Here is a 23,769-nt window from a genome sequence, read left to right as displayed (position 1 = left end):
CGCCAGATTTCGTGGCTTATTTTGCTTTATGTGATATTATTACTCAGATATCTATATTTACAGAATAGAAAAACACAAGAAACATGAAAATAAACGAGTGCATATAGGTCAGCCGGCAATACTCGAATCTTATTTAATTGCATAATTATAGTATAGCGAATTATTGTGGTCATGCTTAATAAACTGGTCTAAATGGATAAATATTTCTAATTAATTTTATCAAAATTGGTCCTTATCATGCAAATTTTGAAACCATATTAAAAATCGATGATTGACATACCACAATAATATCGCCGAATATCTTTATTTAGTATCTTTCTGATCAAAACAGACTTCAAGTGCACAAAGTTTACGAGACGGCGTTTATATAAAGATTTCTGCAACTGACCGCAAACTGACCTTGATACCTTGCGGATTGGAATGCAATGCATTACAGTCACTACGTTATTGTCAGTAAGACACAATGATCGCAACCCCTTTTGCGAACTCCGGTGATGAACTGTATATAAACTCTGACTTTCACAAAATGACCGCGTATTGACCCGAAATCTCGCGGGTTGAAATGCAATGCAAGTAAGTACTAAATATGACAACATAGCCTTTAGTTAAACGCTTTTGCGCTGGTAATTCTCTGAAAATAAAAGGTGAACGCACAAACTGTATTTATGTCGAAAATTGATTGTAAAACTGTTCTATCTATTGGGCCTTTTCATTAGAGATAAAATTGTTTCATGCAGTAAAACAGTGTTACAAAGACGCGGATATGTTTCCAATGTTCTGGTGTTATACTCAAATCAGCCAATGGAATAAATGAAGTGCATTCATTCGTAGCTAGCCGCGGGAAATTTTATTTGAGTATTATTGGACACTTACAAAGGTCAAGTCAGGGTGAAAAGCTGGCTTATTCAGCTTACGCCGAAAAATATTTTTTGTTATTGGATTTTTCTGGCCACTTATGAAAAAGACTGCAAAATCAGTCATAAGACTGGGAAATGGGAAATAGGGAATGACCCCTAGGTCAATGGTATCAGTGAAAATATGCAGATAAGAGTACAAATCACACCCCTGCAGTGGTGATGGAGAAAATTGACCTTGACCTCTATGTTTGACCTGGACCTGTGTAGTAGGAAGATAGGTGTTACATGGGACATGCTGTTTCTTTTTTGTTGTCATTTGTTTAACGTTATTTTAGAAATGCATAATACATGAAAAAGCTTTTGTCTGGACAAATTGCATATGCAAAAATTTAACATTTTACCTTTAAGTGCTACCTTGAACTTTGAGATAGGAAAATGGGTGTACACACCACATGCTAGTATACCTAGTGATAGTGACAATTTGTTATAAAAGTTATTTTGACGTTATGAATGACTTTAGTAACAATCTGGCTAAGCTAAGACCTTGTATCACACGCACACACATTGACAATGTTACCGCTAGCATTACAAAAGCCGGCTTTACGAAAACTTACTCACATATTGACAAATATAAATACTCTTTACAGCGTTTAATACCTTCTGCCTAAAGACAAGCTTATACACGTTACGAGCAAACATGGAGCTTGCTGAGAGAATTGAAGAGTCTGCAGATGACATCACTGCTGCGGACACTGCTCCAAGCCCACAGAATGCCACTGCAGGTGGGGTCAGATACTGCAGTACAAGGGGCAGCACAAGGTTATAGTCTTCCGGTGCTAAGGTACCGTTCACCAGACGGTCCCGGTGACGATATTCAGTCATGTTCCAGTCTAGAACAAAAGCAATTAGCATAAAGTGATGTTTTTTTCACAGACACCAAGCACCATCCCCTTTTTTACTGAGCTCTTTGGTTCGCATGTTTAAAACAATTAATTGCAAATTTGAATAAATGCAAACAAAGATCCTTTGAACATTTGGCTTTGAAAGGTCAGCGCTTTTTATTTTAATTATGGTGAAACAATTTCTTCGTTTAAACAAGATGGCCATGATGACAAAGACTGGACATGACCAAGTTTTTGACCCCATTTGACTCAGATTCAAACATGGTTATATACACTACATATTCATTGAATTACAATATATTATTTTGTAATGACCAATATATCACGAGTCTGCCATAAATCCCTTTTTATTTTTCACGTACTTTTTTCTTTTTTAATCAGATTTTCATGCTATCAATGTACATAACATATAAGCTTCACGGTACAGTGCAAAATAAAATAACCCCAATAACCCACTTGCCAAACATCACAGATAAACAGATTCACATCAATGAGCATGCCATCCTTGACAAAATTCTCTATTACGCTTGCTTTTTACTGAAATGATATAAGCTGTCGATCAAATTCTTTTCAGTAATTGCAGAAGCCATCAGTGGCCAGACTGCCGAATACACGTAAAGACATTTGCAATAACAGTAAATATCATAGATCAATACTGACCTATCTCAACTACAGAAGTGCTCTAAATACATAGCATATACATGTTTCCCCAATTTTTCAATTTTTGTAAAGGCACCATGAATTTTTTAAACCAAAAAAAAAATCAAAATTCTCAGCGCTTCAAAGTTTTTATTCAGCAATCAAATATTGGAGCCCTTCAAACCATGATATAACGAATCTGTAGTGTATTGTCACAATATGCATAATGACAAAGTTTCATCAAGATTGAGTAATTGATGTGGTTTCCACTGTGATAAGCAGGTTTTTCTACGAGTTAAAAATGTGGCTTCTATAAGGCAACAAGTTTTTTGTTAGATTTGACCGGATGACTTGGTCTTTAGACACACCTGAACCGGATTAGAATTTGATAGAGATACTTTCAAGATAAACATTCTGTCAAATTTCATCAAGATGGATGAAAAAGGTGGTCTTAAGAGTGGTAACAAGTTAAAACTTGACAACAAAAAACATATGACACACAACAAACCACGATGGACGCCGGACAACACAGGAAATATACACTGATCAAAATAGCTCACTATAAACACTTCATGCTAAGGTGAGCAATAATATATTATTTATTGATGATATTTTACTCTTATAATTTTGAGTACCTAAATATGCATGTAAATTAAAGTAAAATAGGTAAATAGTAAAAGGTAAGAAATTGTGAAAGGACAACCAAATTTTACAACATATTACATAAAAATTACTAAATTGCCTGTAAATTACATTCCAAGTAGCCCGTCTGTAGATCTGCCATAGTCATTAGCACTTTTCTATGGAATTCCATAGAAAATATTATAGAATTCTACGGAAATCGATGGAAATCCATGGAATTTGATGGAATTCCATCCACTTGCCAATTTTCCATCTGAAGCTGTTATGGAATTCCACGGAATATCGACTAAAATTCCATGCATTTCCACGGAATGTATGGAAAACACCATGGAAAGTTGGACTTAGCCATTTTTTTCAACGGAAATCGTTATGGAAAATAACTTATACATTTTCTTGGATGGAAATCAATGGAAAATAACTTAGAAAATTTTCGCTGGTTGTCTGAAATGTATTTGTAGTTTAATACATGTATGAATTTATTTGCGTCATGTATTTTGTATTTAAAAGAAAATGCAATAAAGATAATTATAAATTTGTTCTAGAAATTGGAACAGTTCTGGAACTGTTCCATATTTGTGTTCTAAAACGTATGTTCTGGAATTGTTTCAAAACAGTTTTTTTAGAATAAATCCAGAACATTTGTGGAAAATGGCTTAGGACTGAAACTGTTCCAATAATTTCAAGAACCTTTTTAGAACATTTCAAGGACAAAATATGGTAAAAAATTTCTTAAAATGTTTTAAAATGTAGTTCTAGAACACATCTACAACGCTTTAAGAACCAGTAAGTTCTACAAAAGTTCTTATGGGGAATAAGAACACATATAGAACACCTTACACTTACAAATAGTCAAAAAGACTTCATAGTAGCGACAGCAGCAGCAGCAGTAGTAGTAGTAGTTGTAGATGTAGTAGCTGTATTAGTAGTAGTAGTTGTTGTTGTTGTAGTAGGTGTTGTTGTTGTAGTAATTGATGTAGTAGCAGTAGTGTTTTTTATATCAGTAGAGGTTGTGGTGGTAGTAGTAGTAGTAGAAGTAGTAGCATTAACAGTTTCTGTAGCAATAGTAGTAGCAATAGAAGTAGCAGTAGTAGCAGTTGTTGCTGTAGTAGCAGTTGTTGCTGCTGCTGTTGCTGCTGTTGTTGTTGCTGCTGTTGTTGTTGCTGCTGTTATTGTTGCTGTTGTTGTTGTTGGTGGTTTTGTTGATGCTGTAGTAATTAAAGTAGTAGTTCTGCAGAAGTAGGAGTAGTTGTTACTTTCAAAGCAATTTCTACAAGTTTAAATTCCTTAACCCTGTCCAAGTGGTATACACACTGTTTTTTCTCAATATCAAACTCAGCCAGTCCAGGTTGTCAAATAACAATCTATCTGATAAGCCAAGCATGTGTTATACATCAGATGTTGGGTATGTTTACTGCAAATCTATTGGTTATAAAATATAACAGCCTTTTCTAATTGGCTGAATTCAAATACAGAAAGTTTACCTGTTAGATTGAAACATGAAACATGGTGGACAATGTACTGGTTTAACTTGTTAAATAAAGTTAAAGACATTTAACAAACAGAAGAGTTCATTAGTTTTTCCATTAAAAACACTTTCTTAAAATACTTATGTATTTATATCATTTGGAAAGTGACAAGAAATATTGCTAAAGAGTGATGCATACAGTGTTTGAGCAGTCTGTCTAGGAATAGAACAACAACTGAAGGTTTGTGATTTTTATTATTTCTAAATATTCCTTTAAATTTAATCTTCTTATGACATTATTGTAGACCTTTTTATGTGATATTTGAGGTTTTAGTATAGCAAATATTAGTTTAAAAGCAGCTGTCACCCAAATTTTCACTTAGTGGAGTTTGCAGGTTGAAAAAGGAAGTAATAAGACCTATGTGGAGAAATTAATAACGTTGAATGTAGTATTGGAATTTTATCATGCAAGGTTATGGAACTGCAGGCTAAGGAAGTTTTTTACTGTGCATGTTGAGTACTCAATGCTCATTAATGGTGTTAATGTTTATTATTATCCCCCGCCATAGGCGGAGGGATATTGTTTTTGGCATTGTCTGTCCATCCTTCCATCCTTCCGTCTGTCCGTCTTTCCATCCGTCCGTAGCCATATCTTGGAAGTGCTTTGGCAGATTTCACTGAAACTTGGTATGAGTATGTATATGGATATGAGGATGATGCATGCCAAATGGCATTGTACACCATTAGTTAATAACAGAGTTATGGCCCTTTGTATCTTGAAAAAATCCTGTTTGTGTGTCCAAGGCCATATCCTGGAAGTGCTTTGGCGGATTTCATTGAAACCTGGTTCGAGTATATATATGGATAAGAGGATGATGCACGCCAAATGGAATTGTACACCATCTGTTATAAACAGGGTTATGGCCCTTTGTATCTTTAAAAAATGCTTGTTTGAGTGTCAAATATAATACTTATGTGTCCAGAAGCATGTTGGCGGGGGATATCAATTCAACGTATTTGCTTGTAAATAAAAAATTAAACCAATGGAATTGGTTTTTAGGTATCTGAGTGTGCATTTTCATACCAATAGAATTACACATCATTCTAATTATAGCAATAATAAATTTGTACTAATCATACCAACAAATTAAGTTATGCTTTGTGCTTTGCGATGTATTCACTTCGTTTTTAGTTCTCTTTTGAAAGACCATTTAACAACTTAATATTTAAAACAATTCATGAATTACGTTCCCTATACATTTTCATTATGTGCTTTAATTACCATTGACCAGTTGACGGAAGATACTGCAGAGTTTGGCAGGGAAATAATCCAACAGCAAAGCGGCTCTTTAAGCGCATTTACCTAGAGGACTTACAGGGCCACAAATTCATGGTAAATATTGTCATGCCCTGGGCTAGATAAGTTATTTAATGTTAACCACCTGAAAGTATTTTGTCTTTTTGGAATTCAATATATTGGTCTAAGTCAATTACACTTTTCTGGATCCTGGGATAACTTTAAAAGTTCTAAGTATTTTTTCATGAAACTTGAAACATGAACAGATGACAATAAGGACATTTTGCACGTCATTTCATGTTGTTTATAATGCAAGAATTCTGGTTGCTATGGCAACAAATATATTTAACAAACTTAAAATAGTGAAGTTTAACAGGTAGGGGACCATATTGCTTTGCAATCTCTTGTTATAGTTTGAATGTAAATAACTCTTTGCTTTAGACATTTTTATGATTTTTTATTCTGTAGAGCACATGTGAGCAGTATACAATGTACCTCATACCAAAAAGGACCCGGAGGCAGTGACTGGTGTTCAATATTCTCAGAAGAAAAGGAAAATGGCAGTGGAAGACTTGGACAAACATTTTTAAAAACTAGCCTCTGTGTTAAGCCTGGCAGTCTGTGGCTGGTGACATGTTTTATTTTGGTTACTTCTTGTATAAAAAAGACCAGTTATTTATTTTGTGAATTGTATTTTGTGTTTGTTTTTTGTCTTAATATATTTGTTGTTGTTTTTTAATTTAGGAAATTGAAACTTGGATAATTGAATTAAGTCCATGTTCAACAGTACTGAGCATAGTATAATAAATAACAAATTTACAACAGTTGTTAATTTGTTATGTATTATTATTAACTATGCTCAGTACTTGAATACTGGCTGTCTGCATGGGAATTTGTTTTCTAGAAAGTTGGTTTCAGACTTAAATATTAGAAGTTAACCTTCGGAACTTTTCTAGAATTGTACTGGAACACATCAACTAGAACTGAACTTCTGTTATCATACTGAAAGTGTTCTAGAATTAATAAGGAACAGTTGTTGAACTTTAAAATTTATGAGAAAAAACTCTAGAACAATTGTGCGTGATGTGTGTGTGCATGTAATTGTGTGTGTTTATGAACATATGTGAGAAAGGAAGAATACTTGTCATAAGAGAAATGTAAAATTCTACTTCTATGTTTTATATTGTGCCTTTTATAAGTTGTTCTTTTCTCACCTGTATATGCGTGCATGTTTATGGATGTGTTTTTGAATGTGTGCATGCATGCCTGTGGTTAAGAGAGATGGTACTTTATGAAAATGTAAAACCACTCATTTTTGAATATGCACTGTGACTGCATGTGTGTGGTTAATGATTGATGCCAGATCTTGTTCTTGTTTAACTTCTATGATGAAACCTTTAGTTACATTCACATTTGTTTTTCAAAATCAATAAACTGCCTTTGATCTATAATCTGTTTTTTTTTCTATTTTATTCCAGCTTTTTATTAAATTCCATAGCTTTTCACGGAATTCCACGGCATTCTATGGAATTCCACAGCATTCTATGGAATTCCACGGCATTCCATGGAATTCCACGGCGTTCCATGGAATTCCACGGCATTCTATGGAATTCCACGGCATTCTATGGAATTCCACGGCATTCTATGGAATTCCACGGCATTATATGGAATGCCACGGAATTCTATGGAATTCCACGGCATTTTATGGAATTCCATCCCATATCAAGTCCCCCTTCTGTTTTTTTTTCACTTTTCCATTGATTGCATGGAATCGGATGGAAAGTTAGTGCCAATACTCCACGGAATTCCATCTAACAATTTCCATAGAATTCCATATGATTCCACGGCAGATCTACAGACGGGAAACCAGCCCGGTCAATGAAAGCAAACCAATGTATATCAATAAGTGAACGTTAAAGCAAATATGAACTTACAACAGTTTCTATTTAAGAAATAATCGACGGGTAACCGTTGGTTATTGCGGTAAAAACCAATGTTATGGAGTTCCGATGCGTAGGAATTAAACCACGAGGGGTTTGATGACAAGCATTGGAACGACATACCGTTGGTTATTACCGCAATAACCAATTCTTAAACATCGATTATTTCGATTTTAACACAATTTATGCGCGAATAAAAGGTTATAAATTAAAATTATTCTCATCGAACGTCCTCGACTTTTCTGCGAAAACGTGAAGTCACCACAACAATGGAAATCAAATGACGTCATGACGTCGTCTTCATTCATAAAAATTGCGCGGACAATTAAAGTGACGTCACTTTAAACAACCGTTGGTATATCGGGGTAATAACCAACGGTAGTTTTCCTTCATTGTATATAGAAAACAAGTCACATGCAATGGTAGAATTACAAATAAGGCACAGAAACAACAAGAAAACAAAAAGAACTAACAAAATACCTGTATTGGCGGCAACAGCTCCAATCAAAATGGAGGGAATAGCCATGATGACGCATCCAAATGCAGCTATGTATGACAACAGCTGGGCATTGCGCACAGTACTAGATGATAGGACCCGTTGGAAATATACCTGGAAATGCATTAAGTATAAAGATTTTGAAATTGACATACAATTGCATTTAAACTCATGCGTACTGTTTTCAATACATTTTGTTTTTACTTTATCTATACTGAATATTGTTACTAAAGATTATAAATATGTGCAAAAAAATATATACCCCTGCATTTGCATTTCAATGCTATGAAAACATTGAGATCCAATCAAAGGCATGATGCACTTAAAAATATAAATATTCTTGCACAAAAATAATCAGAGAACCATGAGCGACAAATTGTGTATATTTTTATTTCATTTTTCAAAAAAATAAAAATAAAAAAAGTTTGTAAAAATAGGAATAAAACAACTCTACAAAAATAAATATATATATAGTCTAAATATAATGAGTAATCATCATTTAAAATAAATATTAAAATGGGTTTGTAAAACAATATGATGGATGTTTAATGAATGCCTCCTTGTTTAACGTTAAATTGCTGAAAATGCTGAAAACATGTGATTCCTTTAAGGAAAAATACAGCTTAACTAGAAATGGCGCAGCAATGGCTGACGCTGATCCCCACGCCGCATGTTTGACCCAGGGGCGCCCCAGCATTGGTAATGGGGCCATGCATAGCTGAGATTGACCGTATTGTCATAAGAGAGGTTCAGTACCAATTTGAAGTGAATTGGTGTAGAAATGAAGAAATTATAGTAAAAGGCAATTTTGGGTGGGCGTGGACTATGTGGGCGGGGTGCCCTAGGGTTGGTAATGGGGCCATGCATAGCTGAGATTGACCGTATTGTCATAAGAGAGGTTCAGTATCAATTTGAAGTGAATCGGTGTAGAAATGAAGAAATTATAGTAAAAGGCAATTTTGGGTGAGCGTGGCCTATGTGGCCGGGGCGCCCCAGGGTTGGTAATGGGGCCATGCATAGTTGAGATTTACCTTAGTGTCATAAGAGAGGCTCAGTATCAATTTGAAGTAAATCGGTGCAGAAATAAAGAAGTTAATGTAAAATAACATAAAAAAATGAGTGAAAATCTCTGACCCGGCCCCGCCCCTACCCCCATAACTTTTGACCCAGGGGTCAGATCAAAGTTCCGTCACTGTCACCGTCGCACATATGCTCATAGCTACCATGTATGTAAGTTTCAAGGTTCTAGTGCTTATAGTGTAGGAAAACATGTGGCCAGGATGGACGGACGGACCGAAGGACAGACGCACATCAATACAATATCCCCACTTTTTCTCCAAAAAACTTGGGGATAATAATTAAATGCAAAGTGATTAAGGTGCTCTTTTTTTACCAGAATTTATAATGGATGAATTATTGTTTTTTATCTCTCCTGATACAAAATAGCTTGTATTATACAGGAACTCTCAGTTTTAAAGCTTACAGGTGCCTTTTCACAGATTTTGGCATGTGTTGAAGTTTGTCATTAAATGCCTTATATTGATTCATGTAAACATTCGATCTAAAAAGCTCCAGTAAAAAGAAAACAAGAATAAAATTTAAACAAAAAAAACAAAAGTAACCCTCAACTGAGCTCGAACCACTGACCCCTGGAGTCCTGGGGTAAAAGTCTACCGCTTAGACCACTCGGCCATCCGTGCTCACACAATGAGGGATGTATTTTATACTTTATATAGGCAATCCTCGTAATGTCACTTAATGTCACGGCAACAACAGAACTTTCCAAATTATTCAATCGTTTCGCATTGCAACGCTTTATACTTTTCAGGTTTTTAAATCGTCAAAAGATGCATATAATTGATATTTTAGAGCATGGTAAATGTTCAGTATTACTGTTTACTCACAAATATCATAACTAATACTAAAATTTGCGAATCTGAAACAATTTTTTTTTTATTTTGTCAATTTACCAAAACGTGAAAAGGCCCCTTTAAAATTGTTACATTCAGTTACGGAATTTCCAAAATTTATGTAGTAAACAAGTGCTATCTAATGAAAGTTATATGGAGTTTACCTGCCAAGGAATACCACCAAAGATGAGGAGCAGATAGCTGTCGATGTACTGGCCAGCGTACTTGCCGTCCATGCTCTTGATCCACGTTTCCTGGGCATGGGTCTGTATGCTGCTCACTGGCGCCGCAGTGAACGCAAATGGAATGGATACCCACTACAAGATCAAGAGATGATGGTCAATCATGTTCATCTTCAACTATCAAATATGTTACAGACATTTAATAGATGATAATGATAAAGATACATCCGTTAAAGGTAAATATTACGGATTGTATGCACAGGCAAGTTAAGCTCAAAGTATAAGAGACTATTAAATTATATAGAATACACTACATCTAGCGCGATATCTGCCATCCACCTCACTCCCACTGTGGACAATTTTTCGTGAGCATGGAAAATCACCGAGATCAAAAGGTGTTTCCATCATGATAGACAGTGGCTGAACACCGCGGGCCATATCAGGAAATCGATCTCACGGTGGACCACCATGATCGCGGTGGACCACCGCAGCCTCGGTGGTTTGTGGTGAAATACAGGTAATTGTGAATGAACATGTATATTTCGATATTGCAGATCGTATAATTTTTGCAAAGTTCTAGAATGTTTTGCTACATTTATATGTACATTTGTATACATTGTAACTTGGTTGTTAACAATTGTCATTATTTTCTATTGTTTACCCTCGTTCCAGAATCATTTGACATGTCGTACATCGAGCGTGATGTGCTTTATGTTTTGTTTCTACAGTTTCTGCGTGAAGATTTACTTGTTGTTTGTTTAAAGAATTGTTTGTTTTTGTTAAAATTTCGGAAATGCTTTCTCGTTTGTACATGTATAGCTTGCGGTATCCAGACAAATGGCACCCGGACAATCGGCAACCTATTTAAAGTACCCGTTCATAGCTATATATTGACAGAATCGTTGCGATAAAAAGTACCATCTCCGTGTATTGTGGTGTTTTCAAATTATATATTGTATACATGTACATATATTTTGTTTGGGTAATGGTGAGGTTGATCAACTGCGCTTGAAGTAATACATCGGATGCACCGGTTTTTATTTTAAATTGATTCTCGCTTGTAATTGATTATCCCCACATTTTTCGGAGAAGAAGTGGGGATATTGTATTGATGTGCATCTGTCCGTCCGTCCCTCCGTCCTGGCCACCTGCTCCTCCTACACTATTAGCACTAGAACCTTGAAACTTACATACCCGGTACATGGTAGCAATGAGCATATGTATGACGGTGACAGTGATAGAATTTTTATCTGACCCCTGGGACAAAAGTTATGGGGGTTGGGGCGTGGCCAGGTCAGAGATTTTCACTCATTTTTTTATGTTATTTTACATTAACATCTTCATTTCTGCATTGATTTACTTCAAATTGATACTGAGCCTCTCTTATGACAATAAGGTCAATCTCAACTATGCATGGCCCCATTACCAACCCTGGGGCGCCCTGGCCACATAGGCCAAGCCCACCCAAAATTGCCTTTTACTATAATTTCTTCATTTCTACACCGATTCACTTCAAATTGATACTGAACCTCTCTAATGACAATACGGTCAATCTCAGCTATGCATGGCCTCATTACCAACCCTAGGGCATCCCGCCACATAGGCCACGCCCACCTAAAATTGCCTTTTACTATAATTTCTTCATTTCTACACTGATTCACTTCAAATTGATACTGAACCTCTTTAATGACAATACGGTCAATCTCAACTATGCATGGCGCCATTACCAACCCTGGGGCGCCCCGCCCACATAGGCCACGCCCACCCAAAATTGCCTTTTACTATAATTTCTTCATTTCTACACTGATTTACTTCAAATTGATACTGAACATCTCTTATGACAATACGTTCAATCTCAACTATGTAAGGCCCCATTACCAACCCTAGGGTGCCCCGCCCATAATAGGCCACACCCACCCAAAATTGTCTTTTACTATAATTTCTTCATTTCTACACTGATTCACTTCTAATTGATACTGAACTTCTCTTATGACAATACGTCAATCTCAACTATGTATGGCCCCATTACCAACCCTGGGGCGCCCCGCCCATAATAGGCCACACCCACATAGGCCAATGACACTAAGGTAAATCTCAACTATGCATGGCCCCATTACCAACCCTGGGGCGCCCCGGCCACATAGGCCACGCTCACCCAAAATTGCCTTTTACTATAATTTCTTCATTTGTACACCGATTCACTTCAAATTGATACTGAGCCTTTCTTATGACAATACAGTTAATCTCAACTATGCATGGCCCCATTACCATCCCTGGGGCGCCCTGCCCACATAGGTCACGCCCACCCAAAATTGCCTTTTACTATTATATCTTCATTTCTACACCTATTCACTTCAAATTGATACTGAACCTATTTTATGACAATACAGTCAATCTCAACTATGCATTGCGCCATTACCAAATCTGGGGCGCCCCGCCCAAATAGGCCCCGCCCATCCAAAATTATCTTTGACTATAATTTCTTCATTTCTTTGCCGTGCCATTTCTAGTTGATCATGTTGTGTAACAATTTTATGCTGATGGAGTTGTTGCATTAACATTAAGTATAAATAAAATTCGGTATTCTGTGTACTACTAACATTTTACTGTGATCCAAATTGTATTATTTTTTGTTCTTTACATAGATATTGATTTATTTTATTGATACAATGACATATTAAAGCAGTTCCATATATAGCTAGATACACTGTTATCATGTTTGTCTAAAATAGCTGTAAAGTTCATCCATTACCTAATTATGATATTTCTGTAAGAAAAACAACGACTTACTATATTCATGTATTTTGTATTATCATTTTGTTTAACACTAGAAACTGTAAAGTTTATGTGTAATAAAATTCTGTTCTGTTCTGATAACACAGTTTGTTGATGGGATTTTTTAATCATCTCTTTCACTAAAGCAATAAGACGAATTAGTTCAACAAGGTGCTAACAGGCTTTATCGATCGCATTCAATCGGGTTCCGTTTGTACGGGTATACAATTAAATTGGGTGCCGTTTGTCCTGATATACAATTAAATCGGATGCCGATTGTCCGGGTCGACAAATTTACAGGGTGCCGACTGTCCGTGTATGCAAAAAAACACTGGGTGCCGTTTGTCCGGGTGCCATTTGTCCGGATACCGCAAGCTATATGTGCACAAACGAACGAAAAAGCATTTCCCATATTTGAACAAAACCAAACAATTCTTTAAATAAACAACAAATAAATCTTCATGCAAAAACTGTAGAAACAAAATATAAAGTACATCACGCTTGATGTACGACATGTCAAATGATTCTGGAACGAGGGTTAATAATAGAAAATAATGATGATTGTTAACAATTAAGTTACAATGTATACAAATGTACATACAAATGTAACAAAACATTCTAGAACTTTGCAAAAATTATACGGTCTGCAATATCGAAATATACATATTCATTCACATTTACCTGCATTGCACAGCGAGCCACCGAGGCCGCGGTGGTCCATCGCAATCATGGTGGTCCTGCCTGCGATCAATTTTCCGATAACACAGAGACTGACACTGCAATTCTCCACGGCGAAATCACCGTTTTCAACGGTGTTTCGTGGTGAGATAGTAATTGTCCACTCTGGGCTGAATCACGGTGATGTGATGTGGATGGCAGAAATCACGCTAGACGTAGTGTATACCACACTTTATAATTACACTCTTGTCTGGCACAAAGGACCAATACTGCATAATTTCAACACGTTGCAAACAATTTGGTCTGTAAGTGACTTTGTCAGACACAAAAATATAAATTGGGACAAATTGTCTTAAATTTAAAAAACAATCAAACCAAATTTCTTTATGTGTTCTTAATATGAATCAAATATCCTTTATTTTCATATATGATTTTTGATAGGTTTTTAATCATATATGGTGCTGCAATCTTAGCATTATGAAAAAGAGATTTTCTCAATTTTAAACAAGTTATGTGTTTGTCAGAAACACTATGTCCCTTTTATGAATCTATATATTTGACCTTTGACCTTGAAGGATGACCTTGACCTTTCACCATTCAAAATGTGCAGCTCCATGAGATACACATGCAAGCCAAATATCAAGTTGCTATCTTCAATATTGCAAAAGTTATTGCAAATGTTAAAGTTGGGACAAAAAACAAACAAACAAACAAACACACAAACCAACAGACAGGGCAAAAACAATATGTCCCCCACTATAGAGGTAAGGGAAATAAAAAAAGTCTCCACAATGTTTCAAGATGGTGTCGACTGCTGCACATAAGTGTTAGGGTCATGATTTGTTGGATATGTTTAGAGGCTCAGATAATGTCCTCAAATTTGTATAAGCTGTGAGATATTAGTCCCACCTTAAATTATTACATCATGCCAGAACACTGCATTTAATAATATTTTATATTAAAATGTGTAGTTATTGCTTACTATTAAGCTAGAACCTGGAAGGTCACGGGTTTGACCTCCACTGGGGGAGCCTTCTAAAGATCTCCCCTAAAGACATCAAGTACTAGTTCTACCCAGGTAACAGACTCAAGAGCATTTCAATAAATCTTTGCATTTCAATGCAAATGAGCTCTTAAAGATAAAATGTAAAAAAGACCAAACAATTTGTTACATTCTATTATCTCAAAAATTTAATTGCAATCTCACACAGTAACAATAAGTAACAAAGAAAAAACAACCGCATTTTATTAACTGCTACATAAAATTATGCTTTGTTTATGTTCTAAATGTGACTATAACAAATATGTGAGAAATGTAAGAATAAGACGGACAGTTTCATATGGCTTTTAATATGCAACACCAAGAAGATAATTGTTCAATATTGTAACAAGCACAGCAGCAAAATGGACATGGCAAGAAAAAGCTCTCCACTTATGGTGAAATTGACATTTTTATTAGATTTGGATTCCCTCTTATAACAGATAAAAGAATAGAGCTTCCGTCAATAAATCCAAGCACAGCCTAACTTCTATGAAATGGATTTTTTCCTAGCATCCATAGCATAAATGTCAAATGCTGCATTGGGCGTCTTTTTCCATTAATAGACATCATTCTTACGGACATTTTTAATACGCTTCAGAAGAACTTGATCAATAATAGGATGATACAGTGCACAGATTCTCAGAATCTTTATCTTAATATTATATGTATTTCTTGGATATTGGTTATAGGAAAAACACAATTCAAACTAATTTAGCTATATTGAGCCGAGACCTGCCATTTGGATAAGTGCAACTGGTAATCCCCAAATACCGGGTATGTATCATTGTATGGTATATCATACCCAAAATAACAGATTAAACAAGGCATTGACAGTTTTCAAAAAATACAGAGATCTCTTACTAATTAAAACCCTAATACAGTATTTTGTGGCTAGTATGAATATGGTCTATATCTGAGAACTGCAAGATCAAGGGTAATCTTGTATGATTTTCAAGCTTATCAAAGTTTTGCAAATGTTTATAGAGATGATCAAATGATAAGAGGAAGGAATTGAAAGACAGACATATTGCAACACTATACCTCAATGTTTATACCAAGTTTCATGATAATATGCCAAGTGTCATCAAATTATCTTCAGTACTTTTTGAGAAATTGCAGGATTTAGTTTTAAGGCCAGATCAACTGACGGACTGAGTGAATTAAATGACAGACTGATGGTTGGTAAACCTATAGACCCCTCCAGTGAAAAAACAATAAAGGACCAATACTGTTTATCAACTTATATGATCAGTATAATGTCATGAAATTATATAAGTAGAACAAATACTTGACATTCCCTAACTCTTAGCACACAGCGAGACAGCATCTGTACTGTTCATGAGTATTATGAATCCTCAACTGCTTTATGACATTTATTGGACATCAAGGTTTCAATGTGTTTTAAGCTACTACAAACGCTTCTTCTGAAAGAGCATTCCTTTTCATTTAAGCATTCTTATTCAATCCATTTAATAAAGGAATATATCCATGAATATTACCTTGGTAATAAAGCTATATGTATTGGACATTATAATCATGCACAAGTCCTTTTCTAAATCCCTGTGTTAAAGTAGCATGTGACGCTGTTGTTGTTTTTTCATCATTGTCCTCCATATTTCATTTATACCAGGCAGTTAGTGAACATAAATTGTTCATGTGAAATTTAGTTTCCCAGAACTAAGTGCATAGGCCAGCAAAAAAAATGATTTGGACTTACATGTAATGATTATTTTTATTGTCTTCATGGGAACATTTACTGTAGTCTCAATCAAATTGTAAATATTTCATAAATTATGGCATTATCTGTCATGTCAAGGTTGGTGACTCACCAAGCCTACAAATATACAGATGAGTTGCACGACGTCTGTGTACGCCACAGAGTACAGGCCCCCAAAGAGCGTGTAGAACACAGCGATACAGGAGGAGATGACGATAGAGATCTTAGTGTCCAGCTCCAATATCACTGACAATGTGGCACCTATAAACACCAGGGGCTGCTTTTCACAAACATCATAAGTGAACATTTCTTATTTATTCTTTCATTTAAAACGTTGCTTTTTTATTATTTAACCATATTAATAAGTCACCTGTCTTTGTCATGTCACCTGTCTTCATCATGTCACCTGTCTTTGTCATGTAACCTGTCTTCGTCATGTCACCTGTCTTCGTCATGTCACCTGTCTCCGTCATGTCACCTGTCTTTGTCATGTAACCTGTCTTCCTCATGTCACCTGTCTTCGTCATGTCACCTGTCTTCGTCATGTCACCTGTCTTCGTCATGTCACCTGTCTTTGTCATGTCACCTGTCTTTGTCATGTCACCTGTCTTCGTCATGTCACCTGTCTTCGTCATGTCACCTGTCTTTGTCATGTCACCTGTCTTTGTCATAACACCTGTCTTTGTCATGTCACCTGTCTTTGTCATGTCACCTGTCTTTGTCGTGTCACCTGTCTTTGTCATGTCACCTGTCTTTGTCATGTCACCTGTCTTTGTCATGTCACCTGTCTTTGTCATGTCACCTGTAATTGTCATGTCACCTGTAATTGTCATGTCACCTGTCTTTGTCGCCAAAAAATGAAACATAGTCACATTGCTGCTGATAAAATAGAAGGAAAGTATTTTTTTAACAATGAAATTGCATGGAAAGGAATATAAATTTATTTCACAATATATAATATTTTGACCAACGCATTAATGTCTTCACACTTGTCATTTCCCAAGTGTTACGTACCGAGAGCTGCGAGGATAGCTGCTGACCAGAAGACCTCGCCCAGCAGGGCAGGGATGTACAGCAACCCGCCCATACGCTCACCATACTTCTGTGAAAACGGGTCAAGCATCGTCACATATCCCTGCGATCGCATCTTCTTCGCAAAGAAGAAACCCCCTTAAAGTATCGAGTAATTGCTAAAAGATGTTGTTTTTCATTCATCAAGAAGAAGTGTGATGAAGTGGTAAAATCTGTGGTAAAGTAATACTGATAAACGGAATAAATTAACATCCTCTTTTCATTATTTGATACATACATGTATGTAAAATTCAATAAGATAAAGTATGATCATTATAAAACTATGATCTAAAATCATGTAAGCAAGAGCATGATTTCCAATCCTTACCATTATCGAAAACGGTTTTTTCGTTATGAGTGCTAACATATACATATGTGTCTTGTTCTGAGAAAACTGGGCTTAATTCATGTGCGTAAAGTGTTGTCCCAGATTAGCCTGTGCAGTCCGCACAGGCTAATCAGGGACGACACTTTCCGCTTTTATGGTATTTTCAGTTTGAAAAAAGTCCCTTCTTCCTAAAAATCAAGTTTAAGCTGAAAGTGTCGTCCCTGATTAGCCTGTGCGGACTGCACAGGCTTATCATGGATAACACTTAGCAAACATCCATTAAACCCCATTGTCACAGAGCAAGGCTCATTTTTTATTATCAAATCTACTCACCAAAGATAAGGGACGCTGCATAGCCGAAGGGGGCCTGACACCACACAAAGCCCTGCCTCACAATGACCTCTGATGTTCCATTGATGAATCCTCCCCCAACCCAGGTAGCTGAAAACAAATGAGGGTGGTTTGAGTAGGTGTCACTCCATATGAAATAAAGACTTTGAAAACAAATGAGGGTGGTTTGAGTAGGTGTCACTCCATATGACATTAAGACTTTGAAACAAATGAGGATGGTTAGTGTTGGTGTCACTCCATATGACACTAAGACTTTTGAGAAACTTAAAAAACCTCAATGTACGTTGCCAGCAATTCGGGATAAACACATAAATGTACTAGGTTTTTTTATAGTTAAACACTTTGATATTACCAATGGTTTGAGTAAAACGTAAGTACACATATATCATTATTAATTTTATATACACTAAAAAGGAATAGAGTCAGGACAGTATCACCATGGGTCCAGAATTGCTCCAAACCAGCCTCTACATTCGCACAGTTTGGTCAGGAGCTATCATGTCTGCTATGAAGTCACCCAAGGTTTTGTGGTCTCATAAGCAGAAAAGGTAGCTCCTGACCAGACTGCAAAAATGCCTATGCTGGTCTGCAGCTGCCCTGGCTGCATATGGCATAATACCCATTTTTGCATGACATGGCTTGTTTTACGTTACTATACACGTTGATTCCAGTAAGGCTGGCTAGATATGACATTCTCACAACAAGCTTATATAAAAATGTTTGAAAGATCAAGTCTATGTACAAATTTATGAGGTAGGTCAGACAGCAAATCAAAGATATATCTCAATCCCTCCATGCCCATACAAACACTAAATGCGTTTAAGAACTGAACAAAAATCAGGAGACTAGTTTTGCCTCACCAGCAATAACCCTGGCACCCTTGCATTTGAGAATTCCTCTTGTGGCATTCAAGGAAAGAATTTGTCTTGTGGCATTTAAGAAAAGAGGGAAATGTTACTTCCTAAAATGAGCATTTCTCATCATGCTGAATTGTTTTGTGGCAAAGCCCCATAAATCATGGTGTTGTTCATATACTATTCATCTCAGGAAGGAACACTGAGTCTGACAAAGGAAAATATTCTTGGCATTCAAGAGATTTAGTGTGTGCTCAAAGAAATACATTGCTTTTATTCCAAACAATTGGAAATTAAAAAAAATATTTACAGTTTTCTTATTTTCTTCAAACCTTGAAGTTAAATGATCTGCATTCCATACTTAACTTGAATTATCTTCATTAATCAATGTGCTTTAGTAAAAAGATATTTAGTTCTTTTATTAAATATATATATTTTAGGGATGAAAATGATTGTAGGTTATTTCAGTAATCACATGTAATGAATGTTATACTTTAAATGACTTGTAAGAGTTCAGAATATGCCATGTCAAATTGTAAGACATTGCAAGTAAATTACTGTAAGACATTGCATGTTCAGGGCTGTAGGACATTGCATGATTAAGACTGAACAACATTGCATGTAATGAGCGGAAGGAATTGCATGTAATTTGGACTGAAAGACGTTGCATGTAAAGGAATGTTAACATTAAAATGACATGTAAGATAAAGGAGGCATGTGAAGGACATCCCCTTGCAAGAACAGCAATTGGCACCCCTCTTGCATTACATAAGATTTACCCTCTAAGTGCATGGATATTAACATCATTAACAGGGAATATTGAAATAACTTTTTATACTGTATTAAAATACCTCTTAATAATAATATTATTATTTTAATAGTCATGCATAAATTCTACCATCATATGAAATATGGTCCTCATTATCAATGTATGCTGACAAATGTTGAAAATCAAGGCAATTAAGAAGACTAGTGAAATCATCAATATGTTCTGACATCATGTCAAACACCATTAATTGGTGGTTTTCTAGGGTCGTTAGCTTCCATACAGACATAGAAACATTATGGAGATTTCCCAGACACAATTTGATCAAGTTTCCATAATTGGCTTCCACTAGATTATCTGTGAACAATACAATCAAGCTGCACCTTTCCGATATTGATTTAAAACACCAGCTGGGAGCAGAGGCTAATTTCCCATAGGCAGCAGACACAAAAGTAGAATAAATTGCATATGATAAAACCAATCCACAGCTAATTTAAATATTCAGAAACTTGACAAATTTAAAATAATTATATTTATATTCAAATCATGTTTTAAGTGAAATAGTCTTTTTATTAACCATATTATATGCAGATTTATTTGCATAAAACTAACATTTATTGAATGTTCTATTTGATATCGTCCTACATGGCAAGCAAATATTTTAGATGATCAATTTATCTCAATTCCATATTTCACCCACATGGTAAAATCATGAAGCTTGAGAGATTACCTTTAACCCTTTGCATGCTGGGAAATTTGTCGTCTGCTAAAATGTCGTCTGCTAAATTTCTAAAATTAGCATTTTCTTCGATTTTTTTTCAAAGAATACTATCAGAATAGCAAACAGTTTGGATCCAGATGAGACGCCACGTTCTGTGGCGTCTCATCTGGATCCAAACTGTTTGCAAAGGCCTTCACAACTCGGTTCCCGCACTGTAAGGGTTAAGTATTATTTACCTAATATTTTGTATTTTCTAAAAAAAGTTACAAATGTGTCCATTATCACACATTTTTACAATAATGAAAAAGATCATTAAATGTACATTTTCAGATTATCTCATCTTATACAAGAGGGCTCTTATGGCCTAAATAACACTTAACCGTGTTCCTGGTACACCAAAGGTACAAGACTTGACCTCAGGTGACCTTTTTTTGGACACTTAATGACTTCATTCAAACATGACCATATAAACATTCTGACCATGTTTCAGTAAGACTGAGTCATCATGTGAGAGTGATACCGAAGGTTTTGTCTAAGATTTGATGTGGAGACCTAATTTTAGGGAACATATTATCAGGTTTCAAACTTTGTAAGATAAACCCTAATTCCAAGTTTCATCAAGATTCAGTCATCAATGTGGTACTACAATAGTATAAGCTAAAAGTTCACATGACAAGGTTTTTCTAAGAATTTACATGGTGACTTATTTTTAAAACACGGGTGACCCATATTCACACGTGGTCCATATTATCAACAGTACATAAGTCCCAAAATAACACTTTACCCAGGTACTATCAAGATATACATTCTAACCAGTTTTAATCAAAACTGAGTCTTCTAGAGTGGCAACAAGGTTTTTTTCAAGATTTTTCCTGGAGGCTTCATTTTAAAGAACACTTGACCCTGAATAGAAATCCGCCTAGATAGTGTCAAGACAAAAATTCTGACCAAGATACATTAAGGAATGGTAAAAAATATTACCTCTTTAAAGTGTTAACAAGATAAAAATTGACACCACACACCAAATAAAGCTTAAGGCAAACTAACCCTATTCAGGACTTCCTGATTGATAAAGACCTTAGGTCATCGATGTGAGAAAGAGATCACTGTTATTTAGCAGTTCTTCCTCCTTAAAAGATGTGCTGACCAGTCGCATACCCATAGAGCATTGTAGATTTTATTTCGTAAGATACCATCAGCGCAACACAAGAATGCTGTATGTCACACCATTTCAAACTTTGAACTTGCAAGGTTTTACTGACCATTTGTAAATAAGCGTAGATAGATAAACCTTTACAAACACTTAAAATACCTCTTAACCGGATGCCAATAAAAACTAACATTTTAACCACCTTAAGATTACAAGGGCTTGTCCTGAGTATGACAAAGAAGCAGATTTTAGGACATTATAAATTGTTAACAAGTATATATACAAAAATATATGACAAAGAGATGGACGGCAATACATCCAATAGTAGAGAAACAATTTATTTTCATGCAAACTCAAATACAAAAAAAACAATTGAATGGATGGACATCCAAAGCAGTGACTATGCATTCCCCTTTTGGGGAGCTTAAAAAATCTTTGTAAAAAGTCATGACCTTTTTAGTCGTAGAGCATCTTCAAAATACAAAGTTATGTGTTGAAAGTGGTTTTGCATAGAAAGTATGACAACACCAAACAAGAAGGCCAAAGATCCTAAGGCACTCACCTGCAATTAGAAGAAATTTAACTGTTCCGAGAAGGCAGTGTTCACAAGGTTTCACAATAGACTAACAAGGAAAACTGCCACAACATAAAGCAGCCATGCTTTTTCAACAAACCACTATCATTTTCAAACACATCGCAGATATGATAACAACACAATTTTCAAATGTTTGAAGCAAGTTTTATAAGTGGGTTTTAAGTATTTATAATAGATTATTCTTATAGTTTAACTATTGCCACATAAGGAAAACTGCCAAGCCTCATGGACACATGTTTTGCATTGAACTGGAAGTTTTTGAAGTTGAGTTAAAAACAAGATCACCTGAGGTCAGATCTTCAACAAATGATGTCTGTGAACTCTTGTAAGCGCTTAATATGTCCTTATTGTTTCTTAAATGTCACCCAGTGATCTTGTTTTTGACCCATTGTGACCCAGTTTCAAACTCTGCTGTGATTACTTTATGACAAATATTCCGAACAAGGTTCATGAAGTTTGGACAAAACATGTGGCCTCTAGTGTATTCACATGCTTTTTGGTATTTTTGACACAATGACCTAGATTTAAACTGCACATTTTAATTTGGTCAAATGATCTAAGTAAGTTTCATTAAGATTGGGCAATAAAAATGGCCTCTAGAATGTCCACAAGGTTAATGTTTACAATGAGAGACACAAACAGAAAAAAGGCATCAAAATAACTCACCATTCTCATATTGTTCTAAGGTGAGCTAAAAATGCTCATTTTAGATAATTTAATGGCAGTTACGCAAGCAATATGTGTTGGATATTGGTTAACAAAACCTCAAAAGTCGTCCAATGTCTGAATTTTAACGAGAGTTAGATGAATGTGTCAATGTGTCACTAACATGTATGCTGATAGCCCCCACTCTCCGTACTTTGCTAGTTAAATGTTTGCGAGTAAAACAAAACAAAAGCGCCAATTATCAAAATGTACTCCCTGATTGTAACCACTGATTTATTTCTGTATTACTTTGTTTGTTGACATGTTATTTAATATCGTCGATGGTGTAGTATGTAATGTTGTAACTAGTCCCCTGGCAAGTTAACAGAATGTCGCACTCAAAACGTAAAATCAAACAAATAATACCACGAAAGAAGCATGAATTTTTTTTTCAAGTTAAACTTTTCCCCAAATTGTAACCGGTTAACTGGTCATTTTGCTAGGTTAACTGGTTAACCTCTTGCATCCCTAATTGACAATTGTCAGATTATATATATATATATATATATATATATATATATATATATATATATATATTTGTTGCCATAGCAACAAGAATTTTTCATGTAGGAGCAAAATGAAATGGCGTGCATAATGTCCATATTGCCATCTTTCATGTTTCAAGTTTCATGAAAAAATATGAAGAACTTTTTAAGTTATCGTAGGATCCAGAAAAGTGTGACAGA

General features: G+C 35.5%; 1 protein-coding gene and 1 long non-coding RNA gene across 2 annotated transcripts in view; one reads left to right on the top strand and one right to left on the bottom strand.

Moving 5' to 3' along the window:
- The window catches only part of LOC127865873 (high-affinity choline transporter 1-like), a 75,530-nt gene that overhangs the window by 7,991 nt on the left and 43,770 nt on the right, over nt 1-23,769 (bottom strand). The window contains exons 3-8 of the mRNA XM_052405902.1: nt 18,275-18,382; nt 17,557-17,712; nt 16,655-16,803; nt 10,313-10,465; nt 8,223-8,352; nt 1,515-1,747 (exon numbers count right to left, since the gene is read on the bottom strand). Of these exons, the coding sequence (XP_052261862.1) occupies nt 1,515-1,747; nt 8,223-8,352; nt 10,313-10,465; nt 16,655-16,803; nt 17,557-17,712; nt 18,275-18,382 (929 nt within the window). The remainder of the gene's footprint in view (nt 1-1,514; nt 1,748-8,222; nt 8,353-10,312; nt 10,466-16,654; nt 16,804-17,556; nt 17,713-18,274; nt 18,383-23,769) is intronic.
- Nucleotides 5,451-6,495, top strand: LOC127865895 (uncharacterized). Its single transcript, XR_008042813.1, has 2 exons — nt 5,451-5,898; nt 6,271-6,495. It is a non-coding gene; the product is annotated as an uncharacterized LOC127865895 (long non-coding RNA).

This window comes from Dreissena polymorpha, chromosome 2 (genome assembly GCF_020536995.1).
Source record: "Dreissena polymorpha isolate Duluth1 chromosome 2, UMN_Dpol_1.0, whole genome shotgun sequence".
NCBI lineage: Eukaryota > Metazoa > Mollusca > Bivalvia > Myida > Dreissenidae > Dreissena > Dreissena polymorpha.
The sequence above is the reverse complement of the archived record's forward strand: the minus strand, read 5'-3'. Positions and strand labels throughout refer to the sequence as shown.